The 18,063-nt window shown below is 43.1% G+C and overlaps 1 protein-coding gene across 3 annotated transcripts in view; it reads left to right on the forward strand.

Moving 5' to 3' along the window:
• The window catches only part of adat1 (adenosine deaminase tRNA specific 1), a 70,125-nt gene extending 57,755 nt beyond the window's left edge, over positions 1-12,370 (forward strand). Inside the window, exons 8-10 of one of the 3 annotated variants that reach the window (XM_088298564.1) lie at positions 2,110-2,193; positions 2,428-2,514; positions 6,074-12,370. In XM_088298564.1, the coding sequence (XP_088154690.1) occupies positions 2,110-2,193; positions 2,428-2,514; positions 6,074-6,213 (311 nt within the window). In that variant the 3' untranslated portion in view covers positions 6,214-12,370. Of the gene's footprint in view, positions 1-2,109; positions 2,210-2,427; positions 2,515-6,073 lie in introns of all 3 variants that reach the window. The other 2 variants (XM_088298563.1, XM_088298565.1) reach the window with 2 other exon arrangements.
• Positions 12,371-18,063: the final 5,693 nt, after the last annotated feature.

Genomic DNA, 18,063 nt, shown 5'->3' on the forward strand with positions numbered 1-18,063 from the left:
ATATGTATATGTATATATACATGTATATACATGTGTGTATATATATATATACAGTGAACCCCCGGTTATCGCGGTTAATGGGGACCGAGACCACCCGCGAAAACTGAAAATCCGCGAAGTAGCGTCGCACCTTCAAAAAAAAAAAAAAACACTGTGTATATATATACTTCGCCTATATATATATATATATATATATATTGTCAGGTTTAAAAGGGTCCTGACGCCTTCTTAGACTGAATTAAAATACAGAGAACCAGAGGAATAACCAGGGAAGGTTTTGTCTTTTCTCCATCGCGGATGGGAGGAGAAGCCAGGAGGTGAAATAGGCGTCTTGCCAGTTCAATCTCCCGCACTCTCACTCACTTCTTCGCCCATCCCTCTGTACTTTATTCAAAGAAAAACGAAACCTATGGAAAGTGAAACCCAAACAAGCGTGTGGGTGTGCTCATGTGTGCTGAAGCAATGATGTGCGTGTCTGTGAGTGTGTGTGTAATTATCATTGATACAAATAGTGTATAAAAAACATGATTAAAAATACACAAACTATTTACATAATCTCACATGTATATACTGGTAGAGAGAGAGAGAGTGAAATTAATGTTATAACAAAAAAACAAATATTATTAAAACTTATTTTTTTATTCCCCAGCCATTATTTTTGTATTTATTCAATTACTTCTTTTTGTATTTATTTAATTACTTCGACTTTTACCTGCTGGTACGCCGTCCGGTGTGCCCTGTGAATGTTATGATCCTCCAGCAGAACTGGAGGATATAACAGGACTCTCCAAACGCAGACCCGGGAAAAAAGGTGGTGATACAAAGATAGTGTAGCGACTTTGTAAATAGTTCAAGGGTTCTGTGTTTTCCTCTTTTCTGTGGAGGCTGTGAAGGCAGCAGGAGAGTGAACGTTATGTTGTTGTCGTTGTGTTGCTCTCTCTCTGATCGGCGTGGTTGCGGCCAACAGCAGCCGTTTTTGGCTTAATAATAAAAGCGTTCGCTGATGGACAAATTGGCCTGATTTATTATACAACGTTACAATATTTATTATAATCACAATATAGTCAGTGTAATCAGCGCCTCTCGCAGCAGCTTTCAGCATGGCGCGAGACGATCGCTGGAGGAACGCCCACACAGCTGAAAAAACAAAAACACACGCGGCATGACAGGCACGGATCATGACAGTGAAATGAAAGGTGGCATTCTTCATTTATTTATTTATTCATTTATTCATTCATAACTGACAGCCTCGCTCTCCGCCGTTGCCCGGGCGGAAGGTGCTCCTATTCGGCTTAACTACCACGCACGCCGGCCGGTCTCCTTCGGAGCTCACGCACGGTCCCGAACGAAGCCACATGTCGCCGCGCGAGTGCCCGGGCGGAAGTTGTTTATCTTCGGCTTGACAGCCACACACGCCGGCCGGTCTCCTTCGGAGCTCACGCACGGTGTCCGATCGTGTCCGTCGCCACCAATCGTGTCCGGGGGAACCTGCTCTTCTTCGGCCACTCTCTTCTTCGTCCACTCTCCTCTTCGGCGCACGCCGGCCGTCTAACCGCTTCAGCGCCCCCTTGTGCCGCTCGGCAAAACTACAATGCTCCCGAATATTTTTTAGACCCGCGAAGCACTGAACCCGCGAAAGGTGAACCGCGAAGTAGCGGGGGTTCACTGTATATATGTATATATATATATATATATATATATATATATATATATATATGTCTATATATGTGTATATATATGTCTATATATGTGTATATATATGTATATATATGTGTATATATATATATGTATATTAATCTTTAATTAATCTATTTTATATATATAATTAAATTATTCTTGTATTACACTGGAGCGGGGAGCTCTTTAATCTCGTCGCACACTGAGTACAATGACAATAAAGGGCATTGTGATTCTTATTCTGATTAGTTACTAGTTATTTGATGCTTTAAATCTGATAAACAATCTGTAAAAACAATGTAAATTCTTGTTGAGGATGGACATTTTTTGTCATTCAAATTTTGACTGCCTTTGACGAACCGAGAACATTCATAATTGTAAGCTAGCAAACACGTGTAAATGACGTATTTAATTAATGTTTATGGGTTTCAGCTGTCAGCTGGTGTAAAGTGCCTGAGCAGCCACTTGATGTCACTGCCAGCGGCTTCAAACAGGGAGTCACCAAGAAGGCCTTGGGTACAGCTAAAGCTCGGTAGTCATACAGTACTCTCATAATAAGAATAAGACTTAAAAAAGAAATTTGATTATTTCATTACTGCTGACAATATATTTACAATTATCTTAATGTATGTCTTATTTTCTCTCTCATTTTCTCTCTCTCTCTCTCTCTCTGTCTCTGTCTCTGTCTCTCTCTCTCTCTCTCTCTCTCTCTCTCTCTCTCTCGCTGTCTCTCGCTGTCTTTCGCTGTAGGTCCACCCTGTGTAAACTGGAACTTTTCCATTCATTCCTGTCTCTGGTGTCATCCACTGATGCTTCTGTACTTCCTGACTCTCTCAGGTACCACAATAATCTCCCAGTTGTTACCATTAAGTGTAAATAAAGCCTCAAGATGGTCTGCAGTTGATCTTTAAAATTGTCCACCAACTGCAAAACAGTAAGGCAGAAAAAACTAAAATGTGTCCCTGTATCTTTAACTGTTGCACTCCATTTTTTTCACAAATCTAATTTCATAATGACAGACAAAACTAAAAATGTATTATCTTGGACTATATATGAGGCATAAGCATTTGACAAAGAAGTTATTGACTGTGGAAAATGTACAATTCATTAATCTATTTATTCTTCTTCTTAAGTGATACAATATTTTGTTACAGCACAGCCTCATTTATAAAGTTATAAGTGTGCGTGAAGCAAACATGCTCAACTTAAATCAACTTCATTAATATAGCACTTTAAAACAGCCATTGCCGCATGCAAGTGCTGTACATGAAGTAAAAATATATTATAGAAAAACAAAGACAGTGAAAACACTAAATTAATGACAAAAGTAAAATTTCCATTAATAATTATGAACCACCTAATCAATCAATCAATTTATCAATGAATTAATACTAACACAACCCTTGTGAGGATAAGCGCTACAGATAATGGATAATACTAACACAAAGATAGCAGACACCATAAAACACTAGAACAACGGCGAGTCTCTTACTGAGTCAAAAGCCATTGAATAAATACCTGTCTTAAGACGAGTTGTAAACACGGAATACTGGACAAAATGGCTTGCCTTACATTTTATACAAGGTCAATCCAAAGGTAAGGTCCGGCAACGGAAAAGGCACAATCTCCTCTGCCTCCACTTAGTCCTCGGTACCTCCAGCAGGGGGCCCCTGCTTCGGTGCATTGGAGCTCAGAGAGGTAAGGTGGGGTGAGACCATTTAAAGATGTGACATCAAAAAGTCTTGAATGGAGCACCGATGTTAAATTCACAGCAAATCCATTTGAGCATTCCGCTTCACTTTACTCTCTTGCATTTAACTGCGGGTGGAGGAAGAAGCACCCGCCTACCGTGAGCGCGGCGAAGTGGAGGGGCTTAGTTTAAGGCAAAGGTTGTCCGGCAAAACAAATGAAAAAAGGTTTCCACATCGCATTCATATTGCCGTCTTGGTAAAGTTCAACAACTGTTAAAAGAATGAAGCAAAAACATACCAGGTACGCCAAGCTCCTCGATCAATTGCATACACGCCTGGTCACGTTTTTTTTTGTGTGTTTTTTTTTTTTTTTTTTTTGGTCTTTGTCTTTGTAGTGGTAGCTGGCCATGTTGTAGAGCTCGGGATGTCCACGGACGACAATAATTTTCTCCTTCAGCTTTCCTTCTCTTCTCTTTCAAACAGCCCTCCTAGTGTACAGGACGCTGTGTGTGACGTATCACGTCCCGGACCTGATGCGGTGTACAAAGAAAGTTTTTTTTTAACCGCGCCGAAAGGGCCAATGAACAGATTTTTGTTGCTTCACTCTGCATCCTACCGCCCCAAACCCATTATCCGCGCCGCCCTGCACGCAACCGTGCCTGCCCACCTGAACTCCATTAACTTCAATTGAATCGCACCGACAGAAACACTCACAACAGATTTGGTGTGAACCTAGCATAAGATGTATGGGTAGCCAGTGAAGAAAGGCCATAATTGGAGTTATGTGTTCCCCTTACAAGCACCAGATAGGAGGTGAGCTGAGATAGGACTGGCTGACTCAGAAATAAACCTTCCAACACAAAATATGGAATTTATAGATTTCCACTTGAGTGAGGATGTGTAAATTTGGGCACAGCTCTGACATGCATACACACTTGGGCTGCGTACGGATTAGTGACAGACCGATATGCTATTTTTGGGGCCGATAACGATTATTAGTCGTCATGGCGGCTGAGGCATTTGCTTTTCAATCTACTAATTTAGGAAAAATTAGGAAATTAGTGAGGAATTGAAAAACGCGTACTTTTAATGAGGAATATGACCACACCCCCCTCTGTTCTCTCCGTTTCGTTCGGAGTCACTTACAAACTCTCCATTGTAAATGGTTGTACTTTCATTGTTTGTAACGTCCAAAAATGGTGGCACCAAAATTGATGTGGACATTGCTACCTATGACCACATATTAACATATCAAAAAGATTAACCTCTCCGTGGCTGATTTATATGAGAATGAGGAACTGTGGAAGTGAGCAGATGTACATATATGTACGTTGAGAGAACACTCGCACAATACTTCTTTGTTAATCATGGTGAGGATGCACGGCATAAAGCACCGGGATATTTACAGAGACTGAAGTGGGAATGAGTAGATATTTATTTGGATGAGGATTGGCCCCAGTTTTTCGACTGTATGCTAAGTAGTAACTATAACACGCCTTCTTATTCTTTGGAACGTAACAGCTCCAGGCTACGAGTATGCCACCCAATGAGTCTGGGCCTCCTCGCCTTGCCTAGAACTTTTTGTTCACAGAACATTGAGGCCCCCGAAGCTGCCCCGACTAAAAGCTCATGCTGCTCCGTGATGTGCACCGTTCCAGAAGACTGCCCCGTTCGATGAGGTCCTTATCTGAAATCAATGGCCACTCACTTTCACACCAAAACTGGCGCCTGCAAGTGTTGTCGGACAACGCATGTGACCGCTTGGTCGGCAACTCCGACATGAAGGCGCAGGCTTGCTGGACAGTAAGGAGCTAATGTTGTGCTAGCGCTTTTTTGTTTTAACGGCCTGAAGCTAATTGTTGCTATTAACAGTGCCGTTGTCCTACTGTTAGCCGGGATGGACGGGGGGGATAAAGATCCATGCCCGACTGCTGGCCTACTGCCAGCCGCTGTCTGCCTCTTGAAAGTTGATAAGACTTTTCCGTAGCTAAATGTCCGAAATATAACCAATTGGGGTTTGTGTGTGTGTGTGTGGGGGGGGGGGGTGTGCGCGCGCCACTTCAGCCTGTTTAAGTGGAGAATTGATGGGCTCTGTATTTTTGTGGAGGTGATCACATGAGCTCACGTTTGCTGTCAATAAATCCAAACTATTGTGCAGAATGCTTCTATACTTTCACGAGTTAAAGTAGACAAGAGTTGTAATGTGCATTTGAATTTTGGTGGCGGTCGCCGTTTTAGACAACAGAACTGACAAAGCAAGCAATATTGCAACACTTTTCTTCTAAAAAATAACAAGCCGAGCTCCAAAAGGGGGCGTGCCAATTTCTCGTAAATCTCATCACAAAAAAGTCCTTAGAGACACTTTTATGAACTTAACATTGGCACTCATATAAAATTTTGCATGTAAAAATGACATCAGTACTAAAATGCCCCCACTACAAGACTGTTGTAATTTAATAAATTTTATTTTGTGATGAGATTTACAACAAATAGGCACGCCCCCCGCCACCCACCTCCTCTTAATATATAGAACCGATTGCAATATTATCACTTGACATTTTATGAATTTTCAGCTAAACAGCTGGATATTTTGAATTGTACAGCTTTGGTGGAGGCCAGTGCTCCATTAAATTGATTTATTTCAGGAAAGAAACTGATGCCATTACAGAGAGGTGAATGAGAATTATGTGATTGTATGTACGCAGGAGGACTGATCTACACACATACTTGGACTACAAGGAGGCATCTGAGGACTACCAACAGGCTTGGCAGCAACTTCGCAATCAGGCGTTCCCTCTTTGGCCACGCAGTGACAGAAACCTCCTGCTCTTCAAATAAAACCTAATATTTATCCATTACTGTTATTGGAGAAACAAATTCATGATAGACTTGGATTTGTGTTGTGTCCAGGAATATTCTTTGACGGGGGGGGGGGTTTCAGTCATCACGTGCCAAAAACTACTCCTAGACAACAGGTATAGGGAGGGGTAACACAAAGACTGTTTATGACGGGGGCTCTGGACATTTTCCAGAAATTCCATATTCTTCTGATCCAAATAATATATCTCTCGTCTGGATAGAGGAAAATACGTCTCGACCATGGGAGCAGAATCAACGCAACATTTTGTGACATACATTTTGGTTAATGAAGAGACATTTTGCATAGTCTTTTATTTGTCAGCAATACGGAATTATAGATTCAGTTATGGTCATCATCACATGACCTGCATTTGTGATGCGTCTCATCTCATCTCCCTCACGATATTAAAGTCTCATTGACAAAGATATTTCATCCTAATTTTCTTAGTTGACAACAACACTATTTACATTAGTGTTGTTTTTGGTGGCCCGTTTTAGTCTAGTGTTTGTGTCAAGCTGTCATTTTAGTATTTAATAGTTTTACTCATGTTAATACTCTTCGTTTTTTAGTCTAGTCAAGTTTTGGTCAACTGAAAGTCAGAGCATTTTTGTCTTATTTAAGTCAGAATTGTCCTTGACTATTTTAGTCTGGTTTTAGTTGACAAAAACTAAAAGGTATACATCTCCCTCTAGTCAAAGAAAACACATTTCAGCACAGGGAGCAAATCCTGCTCCAGAAAGTAAAAACGCTGCTGCATTTGGCTTCAGACACTGGTGCTTCCAATTTAAACGGCAGGCAAACAAGCGTAATCACCTGCCAGTTAAGTAGAAGCACCTGTGGCTGAAAGCCAGCTGTGGCAAGTTTTTTTCTTTCTGAACCTGGATTTGCCACCTGTGCATTTTAGTCTAGTCTTGTTTTAGTTGATGAAACTGATCAGCTTTTAGTCTACTTTTAGTCAATGAAATTTGAATTAGTAGTCTCTTTTCAATAATGCAATTCTATTTAACTCTGGCAATTAATATAACTTCCTAATAGTATAGACCAGGGATGTCCAAACTTTTTGCAAAGCGGGCCGGATTTGAAGTTGCAAAATGTGGAGGGGGCCGACCTCGGCTGACATTCACTGCATAAACAACAATATATTCAAACACATTTTAGCAAGCGATTCTGTGTTTCACATTTTGCTTTTTTATTTGCATTTAAACCATCAAACATGTATTTTGGTTCATTTGAAATATGAACATCACATGCAATTGAATATTTGCTTAGCTTTTTATTCTTAAACAGAAGTAATTATACTCTTGAGTGCAAATAATATTTGAACATGAATTATATTATGAACATGAATTATATTATCATCATGGGAGTTCAATGTCCACAGAATTTTTGAAAAACAGAAATGATTACCACAAGTGCAGGACTAATTTGATATATATGACATATCAAATATAAATGTTGATTGAAAATTTTATTCTGGAATGAAAACCGACAACTTGCCTGAATTTGTGACTGAACAAAACAAAATTAAGTCAGTTATTTTAATGACAAATGACTTGCCTGCATTAATGTGACGGGTGATACTGAGATCTGGACTGCAGCACAAAGGCCAGGTCTGGCTCAAAGGCAGAAGTATTAATGCGCAAGATGTCTCGCAGATGAGAGTCTGTGAGCCGTGTCCTCAGACGACTCTTATTTAAGTTCATTACAGAGAATGTCTTTTCACACAAATACGTCGACCCAAACAAGCTCAACATTTTCTTAGCAAACTCTCGAATCTCTCGAAACCTGCCTTTATCCAGCTCTCTGTAAAAGTTGGCAAGAGAAAGTTGCTGGTGCCGACTACGGCTCTCGGCGTCACACTGCAACTCAATGAGCTCCAGCTGTAAATGGGCTGGAACATTGTCTGTGTCCACGGAGAAAGGTGATGAAAAAAGAGCGATGTCCTTCTCAATAGCTGCAAAATCCCGAAAGCGTTGTGTGAACTCTTCAGCCAAAGATTTCATATCTGATGCGTACCTCTTCGTTTGTGCACTGATATTGCTCTCTGGGAATCTGATTATGATTTCTTGCAGCGCTGAGAAATGTGCAGTATTGGGCTGGGTCTGCGACAGGTGTCTTTCAAACAGTTTGAGCTTGATTCCAAAGGCTTTGATGTGTGAAAATAGTTGGTTTATGACTCCGTCTGGTTCCTGGAGACTGGTGTTCAGGACATTAAGGTGCTTTGTAATGTCAACTAGAAAACCCAAATCAGCTAGCCACATGGGGTCACTTAGTTCTTGCATAGGTTGTCCCTTTTCAGCCAAAAACTCACAGATTTGCTGCTTAAGAGAGTAGAAGCGCGACAGTGCAGAACCCCGACTAAGCCATCGCACGTCAGTGAAATAGACAACATCTCCATATTCTGCATGAACATCGCTGAGAAACTGTTGAAACTGGCGGTAGCATAGCGCTCTGGAGCGAATATAGTTAATAACCTTTATCACCGGTTTCATAACATGTTCGTATTGGAGATGTTTGGCACACAGAACTTGCTGATGAATGATGCAATGGAGTTTTACAGCGCTACCCCCTTCTTCACTTACTTTGTTACATATTAGTGTCGCTAATCCACTTCGTTCGCCAGCCATGGATGGTGCGCCGTCCGTAATAATCCCAGAAATTTTATTCCACGGGAGTTTTAAGTCATCCACGGCAGCGCAAACAGAAGAGAATAGGTCTGTTCCTCTCGTTTGGGCTTTCAGGCTCTGCAGGTCAAGTAGTTCTTCAGTAACGTTCATTTCATTGTCCACTCCTCTCAAAAAAATAAGCAACTGGGCAGTGTCCGAGGCGTCTGTGCTTTCGTCGCAAGCCAGCGAAAAAAAATCAAACTCCTTTCCTTGGACCCCCAATTGTCTTTTGATGTCTGACGACACTTCCTCAATCCTGCGTGCTACGGTGTTACGTGCCAGGCAAACTTTGGCAAACTCTTGCTGCTTCTCGGGACATATTTTCTTCGCCATAGTCATCATGCAGTCTTTGATAAATTCACCCTCGGTGAAAGGTTTGCAATGCTTCGCGATCAGTGTTGCTACCTCGTAGCTAGCTTTCGTGGCATTCTCATTTGACTCTCGGGCTCTTGCAAAATACTGCTGCTGTGAGAATAAACCCGCTTCAAGTTGCGCCAATTTCTTGCTGCGTTCCTCCCCGGTCAAATTGTCATACATGTCAGCGTGTTTCGTTTGGTAATGTCGTTTGACATTGAACTCTTTAAAAAGAGCCACGGTCTCTTTACAAATGAGACAGACACAGTTGTTACGTATTTCTGTGAAGAAATAGTCCAATTTCCACACATCTTTGAAGCGTCGACCCTCGCAGTCAACTTTCCTTTTTTTGTTTATTGTCGCCATTTTATAAATTGGGGGTAAAGGTCACCCGGGCTGATGCCTTGTAGTGATACTGCCTCTAGTGGGTAAATTAAGAACAGCAGTTAGGAAGAGCGCGCACTCAGTACTGTATATGTGCGGGCCAGAATGTATTAATTTTATTACAGAGGCTGCGGGCCGGATTAAGTTTGACCCCGGGCCGCATTTGGCCCCCGGGCCGGACTTTGGACATGCCTGGTATAGACAGAAGCAACATTTTCTGCATTTTTTTTTGTTTTAATGTGGTGTAGTCATAATATTCAGCCCATATCACTATCCATCCATCCATCTTCTGTACCGCTTCTCCTCACTAGGGTCGCGGGGGGTGCTGGAGCCTATCCCAGCTATCGTCTGGCAGTAGGCGGGGGACACCCTGAACTGGTTGCCAGCCAATTGCAGGGCACACAGAGACGAACAACCATCCGCACTCATACTCATCCCTAGGGGCAATTTAGAGTGTTCAATCGGCCTGCCATTGCATGTTTTTGGAATGCGGGAGGAAACCGGAGTACCCGGAGGAAACCCACACAGGCACGGGGAGAACATGCAAACTCCACACAGGATGGCCGGATGAACCCACGCCCGATGCTGTCTCTCACTGTGAGGCCATCGTGCTAACCAGTCGGGCACCGTGCCGCCCCCATATTATCTAATTAAATAATTATTACCAAATAGTCGCTACAGTCTCAAGAATTTCTGACCCGGAAGACGCTCTGATTTGAATTATGTTCTACAACTTATTTTACAACCAAGTATATTAGAAGTACACACATGTTTATTTAAATAAAATAACATAAATGGCACACCACCTGCATGCAGACACAATTTACACGATATGCCCACGCATACACTTTTTAGGCACTGCAAAAATTTTGCGCACAGGGTTAAACTTGCAATGAGTTGCACGCTTGTAATGCCTCTTTTTGGATAAGCGGGTGCTGGCGATCGCACGGAGGTGGACTTGGATAAAATTCCAATGTGTGGAGCTCCAACTCGGGAGGCCAGCATGCCTCGGCCTCCACCATAAGGGAGGCCCCATGTGTGCATGGCCCTCTGGCCTGCCTGGAGCATTGTGTGCTCCCAGTGGACGATTCATTGCCCGGGGGTCCTGTTGCCTCCACCCAGAGGGATGTTCCTTGCGCCCAGTTTGGACCACTCAGGTAGGTTCTTGTTCCCCAGAGTCCAAATGACAAACGCTTGGATTGAGGGTTGACTTTCAATAGATCGCAGTGAAGAGCTGCTCTGCTACACACAAAACCCCATCCTGAAATTGTGTCGTCTGCAAGTCATTTCACACCAGGCTCGCCACAAACGTGCGGTCGCATGTGGGGGGGGCACCTCATCCGAGCACACCCTGGCCCATTCGCGAAGCGTTCTGCATGCTGCGGGGGTCACACGGGGGCAGCTCCCGCAGCTATCTTGCAAACCGAGGACCGTGGCGCTACACTTTCACTGCGTCTCTACAAGATTCTGACCGATATCAAAGGACCAAATTGCAACGTAGTTACAAACGTTTGGCCTCCAAGTGGTATATTTTGTTGCTGATCTGTGGGTCTGGCTCAGTTTCCCTCCGGAGGGGTCACCAATCATGACTGAATTGGTGATGGAAAAAAAAACGTCTCTGACACAGCCATTTTGGATAGAAAGAGATTTTATTCTGGTCAGATGCTGATATCTAAAGAACTCTCCCCAAAAAGAAAAGGGGAAAAGGTTCCCCCTCTCTCCGGCCATTCCCAAGAACAGGACATAAATATATTTTACCTTATTGCATATGCATTCTTATCTTGCTTGCCCATAAAATGGCCTTTCAACAGCCTCCTAAGGGTACCAGGTACGGACCCCCTCCCATATGCAACTCCTCGTCGCCAGACCCCCTTTCTGTATACACATACCTTGGGAAGTTGAGGACCCCTGTCGGAATCCCTGACCCGTCGTAAACAATGTTGAGACCCGAGGCCTCTCAGAACAGTAACTCATCGTACTTGGGGGGTCCACCACAAGACTAGTTATTCCAATCTCGTCGTGGCCATAAAATGAGTTGTATATGTTAGACCATATATGTCAAAGTCCAGGCGGAATTTATTTGGCCCTCGGGATGATATTCATTTATTATTAGAACCGGCCCGCAGGCCGCTGGTTTCACATGCGCCAAAACTACATTTCCCATAATGCAACGGTGGCGTGCAGAGCGGTAGACCGGAGCATGGTGCGCAAGGCCGCCTCATTTCATTATTCATCAGCAGTGATTATCGTAACAGCAAGTGTTAACTTGCAGATACCCATCAAAAATGGCGAAACGAAAGGTGGACACTGAGAAGAGTTAACAACTCAGTTAAGGTTGAAAAGTTTAAGTTAAATATTTGTTTTCATTGCACATGTGACTTTTCTTTGAAGGTGTTATTTTTCTCTTATTAGTGGATGTTTTATTTTGTATCAATCCAATTGTTTTATATTTGAATATTTCATTTGAGTGACTGATAAAAAGTAAATTTAGCCTACTTGTGACTTTTCATTTCCCTGAGAAAATAGACTGATGGTGCATTCATTTAATGTGCATGTTGTAAGGATTTTATAAAGTTTGTCTTTTGTGCCTGTTAAAAATTAAAAATTATTGACAGAGCCATAAAAAAATATTGCTTTATGTGTCCGCTCCAATCATATAGTATTATATATGTTAGGTTTTCAGTACGTTCAATTAGGTTCTCTCCATTATGTGTAATAATTAAAAAATTTTCAATGAACATTCAATCAGTCTGGCCCTTGGCTTCTTGGCAATTTCTTCATTTGGCCCCCTGTCTATTTGACTTTGACACCCCTGTGTTAGACTATGTGAAAATACACTACAGCCACAAGACAGTTATCCCTGTGGTAGCTTTTTGGAAACCTACTGCTTCAAGATGGATCCGGCAACTTACATGCGTCAACAATTACTGTAACAATCTCGCAACAGAACCCTACCAGCATCCGCCACCAGAGCAAGCTGAACAGGATGTTGCAATAGCCCAACAGCTCATTATAATGTGCCTTCCCACAGCACCATCAGCTGCTCGTTACCAGCGAGTGGTGAGGCCATGGAACTATGACGATGTAGGCCTGAGGGGGCAAGCTTTGCCCAGTACCAGCCCCTTTTTCAGTGGTTGACACACTGTATCCGTGGTTAAATGAGGATGCATTTGGCTACTTATGGCGGGACAGATTCGCTTTCCAGCTTGAAAGGAGGCTGTCCAAAGCTGTGCATGAACCGAGATCTCCTCTAATCTATTCCAAGGCAAGGCAAGTTTATTTGAACAGCACATTTCATGTACAAGACAATTCAAATTGCACTATATAAAACATTAAAATAATTAAAAGGAAGAGAAACTAAATATTAAGACATTGCAAAAATAAAAATAAAAAATCATCTACCAAGTGGGTAAGCCATTGGTTTTCTCATCATCACCCACTTCTCACACACTTTTGAGGGCGCTGCAGCTTAGGGACTGTGCAAAATACCACCCCACTGGATCGCGCAGAAAATTACTCAACATATCAAGCAAGTAAAGAAGAGTCCATCGGCTCATCAGTCGAACAACATATGGTAACCTGCTTAGCGCAGGCAAGACTTTGTCATTGCTCAACCCGGGGGTCCCTTTCGTTGATCTTGTCAGGTCCCATTTGAACAAAGCCTGCTTGCTGATCTTGTGAGATCCATGAGCCGTGCCATGAGATCGGCTTGATTTTCTCTTAACTCAGCCCCCAAGATAGTTGTGTAGATCACCCAGTTTATTGGTGGTAGCTTCGAACAGATTCCCACCCCAAGTCTGTGTAAAGGCCTTACCATTTCCCATCTCACATGAAACCCTTCGTTGAGTCAACCAGTAATGCGCATTCCTGGCTCTCAGCTGCATTGAGGATCAGGGCTGTGAGTCTAGACTGATCATGCAAGTACTTATACTGGTACTCATGGTAAGGATGCCTTTACTGGGTGAGCTGCCTCACCCAACCCTTCACTTTGTTACATTCATGGTCCTGTGTTCAAGGCCCATTAGAGATCCCTTTAGACTCTAAAGTTTAGAGGATTCAATGCTGACATCTTGATCTATTCAGGCTCTTGATCGACATCACTGCCCAATCATCAATTGCCCTGAACTTTCACCACCTTACTGATACTTCCCTCAACCAACGCTACATGATCTTGGTCGCCACCCGATCGTGAAGTGGTTGTGGCAGGAATGCTGACGGCTGATGGTGTACCATCACCGAAGCCACCTCTCCTTCTGGGCTATCCAGCTTCCGTGTCGATAAGCAGTAACCCCTTCTTGCTCCTCACCTGTTTGGCCATCTTGTCATTTCCCAACTCATTGTATATGGAGTTTGAATCATCGTGACTTCAGAGGAGAGGCATCAGGAATTCCACATCATTGACCCTCTAGAGCTTTAAACCTTTGACAATCCTCCACTGTGCTTTACCTCTTGCCTGCCTGCCCCCATTTCACTCCACCAGATGTGTGTACCGCTTGTGCTCGGAGGCACCCAACAGCTGCTGTGAAACGAGCATCACAAAGATCGCAAACAAACCCACGATTATGATCCTTTACCCACACAGCACTGAAGGATTGTATTACAATTACTGGCATTATTTTAAACACTTATGGGACAGAATGTCAATTATTTAATTTAGCAGGTCCATATTTACTGAATATGTTAAACATTGATGAAACAAGAAGCATTTATCAAATGAAACTAGAAGCACAGGTCACAAGAATGACTGGGATTGTAGTCCTGTTGTTGACTGATTTATTATAATATTCTCTCATACGCTAAATTTACAGTACTTAGTTTAAATGTGAGAACTTTATTGAAAATTTCAGTAGTGAGACAAACTTGCACATATAGCATTGCCATGACCTGCACTCACATTCACAGCACTTCATGGACAAATACGACGAAGCACATTCTCCACATTGGCTGTAGAGATGCAAACATACCAAATTGAGCACTGGAGGAGTCACAGGGACGCTATCGCAAAAACACATTCCGAAAGACGTAACAATTTGAGATCGGAGCACACGCACATACACACACCGACGAGATTACAGGGGAAAGCCAGCGGAGAGAGAGACGGAGAGACTGCCCGCCGGAAAAGGCCAGCCTTGGCGTGCCAGTCCTGGGGACCAGACTGGAATAAACCTTCCAGATGATGACTAACCTGGAGAGGACCTTCCCTTGGACGTGGACCCGTGCCGTGGGAGGGAGCGAGGACGACCGATTCAACCTACATGACCCTTGACATAAAAAAAACCCTATATAATGTGAGGCTGGGCTGAGATAAACGCGCACCATTTTTCGATTGTACTCGCCCGAGTACAGTTTCTCGTGAGATTAAGAAAAAGCCACCCAGATATCTGTCTCTGTACTATTTCCTAAACTCCAGAAATCGGAGAAACTAAAATCGGAACTCAAATCAATTGTTGAGTCTTTTTTCGACACTTCTCTTCTTGAGTACAAAAAAAACAAACAGGCATTGGAGTAAGATTGGCTTTTAAGTTTCGTTTACTAAATACTCTTTTCCTCAGTGACTCAACTCCAACAGCACGCTTGCACTTAGAGGCGTGGCACAAGATAGAATGACTGTTAGTGGTTCTCCTCCCACACTTAACAACACTTGTACACGACAAGGACTTGCGTATGCCAGACTTGAAAATATTTTCTAACCGCTAGGACACCCCTAATCACCCCAGAAAGGAACACAGTGACTTCATTGGGAGATGAGGCAGACTGTTAACCCTCAACCGCACAATTGAGCCAGAATTTGGAAGTGTGATGAGTTCCTCCGCACACCCGCCCGCGACAGCCCGAATCAGGCAATGGCTCCTGCACGACCTCCTCTGTATCTACTCTCATTGTCGAGTCATCGTCATTAATTCAGGTTCTACTGAGGACAGTCCAGAAGATGGCTCTGTCGAGGTCCACCTGCTTTCGGGTTTGGCTTGTCTTCCTCCCGGACCTGTTTTTCTACCAACACAAACTTCCCTGCATAGGGGTAATTTGTTATAGGTTCAATGTACATCTACACTGACCATGTTGGGATCCTGGCCTTCACCCCGAGGGGCTGGACCCATCGGCCGCTGGGGAGGTTGGCTCGCCAATTTAGAATGCATCCAACCTTAAACATGCTGGCGGGAACACTTCGCTCGCCATTAGCCACTCCCCTCATCGCACTGGTGCTGATTGTGATAAACCAGAACGACGACCCTGGGTGGTAATTGTTGACACAAGAACGTCTACAGCCCAGCCTTGGCTTTTTACCTTTTAAATCTGAAGGGCAGCTGAATTAGTTTTGAACCAATATTCTAATGACCTTGTCCAGGCGAGACCTAAGACTACAACTCCGTCACTGACCAGACCACGCCAAATCTTTGTGTGCTTCCATCAAGATTCTGTCCATTGGTGCAGGTCCGTCGGGGTTGCGGGACAAGTAGCTTTGTCGTCATGTTGATGGAGAGATGGTCATGTGTGTTTGTTGCCTGCTAGGAAAAGGCTCCAAAAAAAAAAAAAAGATTTTGAACAGGATGGTGGGGAGAGGGCAGTATGCATTTTCTAATTTCCGTGATCAAAGGGCAAACTAAGTCATAGGACCTTCTTTGTTTTCCCCCAAATTCTTCACCATCCTGTCACCATTGTTCTCTGTGGTAATTGCATTGTACGCTGTACTCAACTACTGGGGAGGGGAACTTATGTTGCTTTTCCTTTATCGTAGTGTGTTATAATGGAATGAGAGAGGTACAGTTTTAGAAATAGTGAACAATACATCATTATACTCACATACTAATACTCATACTTAGTTGAATACAATGTATTTATTTATATGGCCATTAGCGTCCATCCATCTTCTGTACCGCTTCTCCTCACTAGGGTCGCGGGGGGTGCTGGAGCCTATCCCAGCTATCGTCGGGCAGTAGGCGGGGGACACCCTGAACTGGTTGCCAGCCAATTGCAGGGCACACAGAGACGAACAACCATCCGTGCTGACACTCATACCCAGGGGCAATTTAGAGTGTTCAATCGACCTGCCATACATGTTTTTGGAATGTGGGAGGAAACCCACGCAGGCACGGGGAGAACATGCAAACTCCACACAGGAAGGCCGGAGATGGGATCGAACCCACGACCGCCGCTGTCTCTTACTGTGAGGCCATCGTGCTAACCAGTCGGGCCACCATGCTGCCCTGTCCATTGATGTGTTCCTTGAAACTGTACTGTATTTTAAAGTTATGTTATGTTTTCTTTTGTATACTCTAACATCAACTTGCCACAAGGACAACGGATGCAAATTAGCTATTGGCTTTAATCTGGCATATTTATGGGAAATTGTTTAATTAATATGCACTGTCCCTGTATACATTTAAAAATAAATACATACTCCAGCCAGCGCAAGACGCCTCGCCACAAAGCCCACCGCTAAACAAAAATCCTCTAACTCTGTGTGGAAATACCTAGCTTACATGTTCCCATATCGTTTTTATACTTTATTATTCGTTTTAGAGTAGACTGAACAAAATGGAAACTGCTAATTTTGCTAGTTAGCGCTCTTGTATGTGCATGCGCGGTGAGGCATGCAACAGGTCTATGACTGGCTGCTCTGCATGCGATCGACCGACACCCGCTTTGCGAACTACTGGTCGATTGCGATCGACGCAATGGACACCCCTGATCTACTTGAACGATGAGAACGCTACGGGAACGCTCAAAAGCTGTTTTGCTTCCACGACTACCAGCACATCTCTGTATGAACAGGGGTGGATCTTGCCACATGCGCATGCGCAATCACAAATCAGAATAATCAAATTAACTACACCATTATTTGCAACACAGTAAATTCTAAATCCCAGAGTTTACCTATAAGCACTAAACATGAATCTTTGTAAATTCCTAACATAAAATAAAATATAGCACAATAAGAACTGGCTCTTACAGCTCCTATCAACTCAATACAAAGGAATGAAGAAATATAAATGAATCAAATGACACCATTTCAATTTGCCATCCAACTAATGATTTACACTTTTAATATATATAACATTTTATACACTACCATAACTCATTCTGCCCCCCAAGGGCGCTAGTTAACAGTTCCGACAGTCTTGCCTTAGCTTGGGACATCGAGATTCTGAGCTATGGACAATGTAGAATAACGAAAAATCACAATGTCAATTCTTTCCCAAAACAATCAAATTAATGCTCTATACCTAGTGTGTGTTAATATAGATGGCCTTTTTACCGCTCCTCTGTCAACATATGTGCGCACGTCTCAAAGTGAAGCAACCCGGAAGTTGAATAACAAAAAAAAGATATTAGAAATAATAATGCTTAAAACGAACGCAGCAATGCCACAAGGTGGCACTGCAGGACCACAACTTCCCATCTACACGCACAAACAAACCACAACAATGCA

This window comes from Idiotropiscis lumnitzeri, chromosome 6 (assembly GCF_059441095.1).
Source record: "Idiotropiscis lumnitzeri isolate Australia: NSW breed Sydney's pygmy pipehorse chromosome 6, RoL_Ilum_1.0, whole genome shotgun sequence".
NCBI classification, from domain to species: domain Eukaryota; kingdom Metazoa; phylum Chordata; class Actinopteri; order Syngnathiformes; family Syngnathidae; genus Idiotropiscis; species Idiotropiscis lumnitzeri.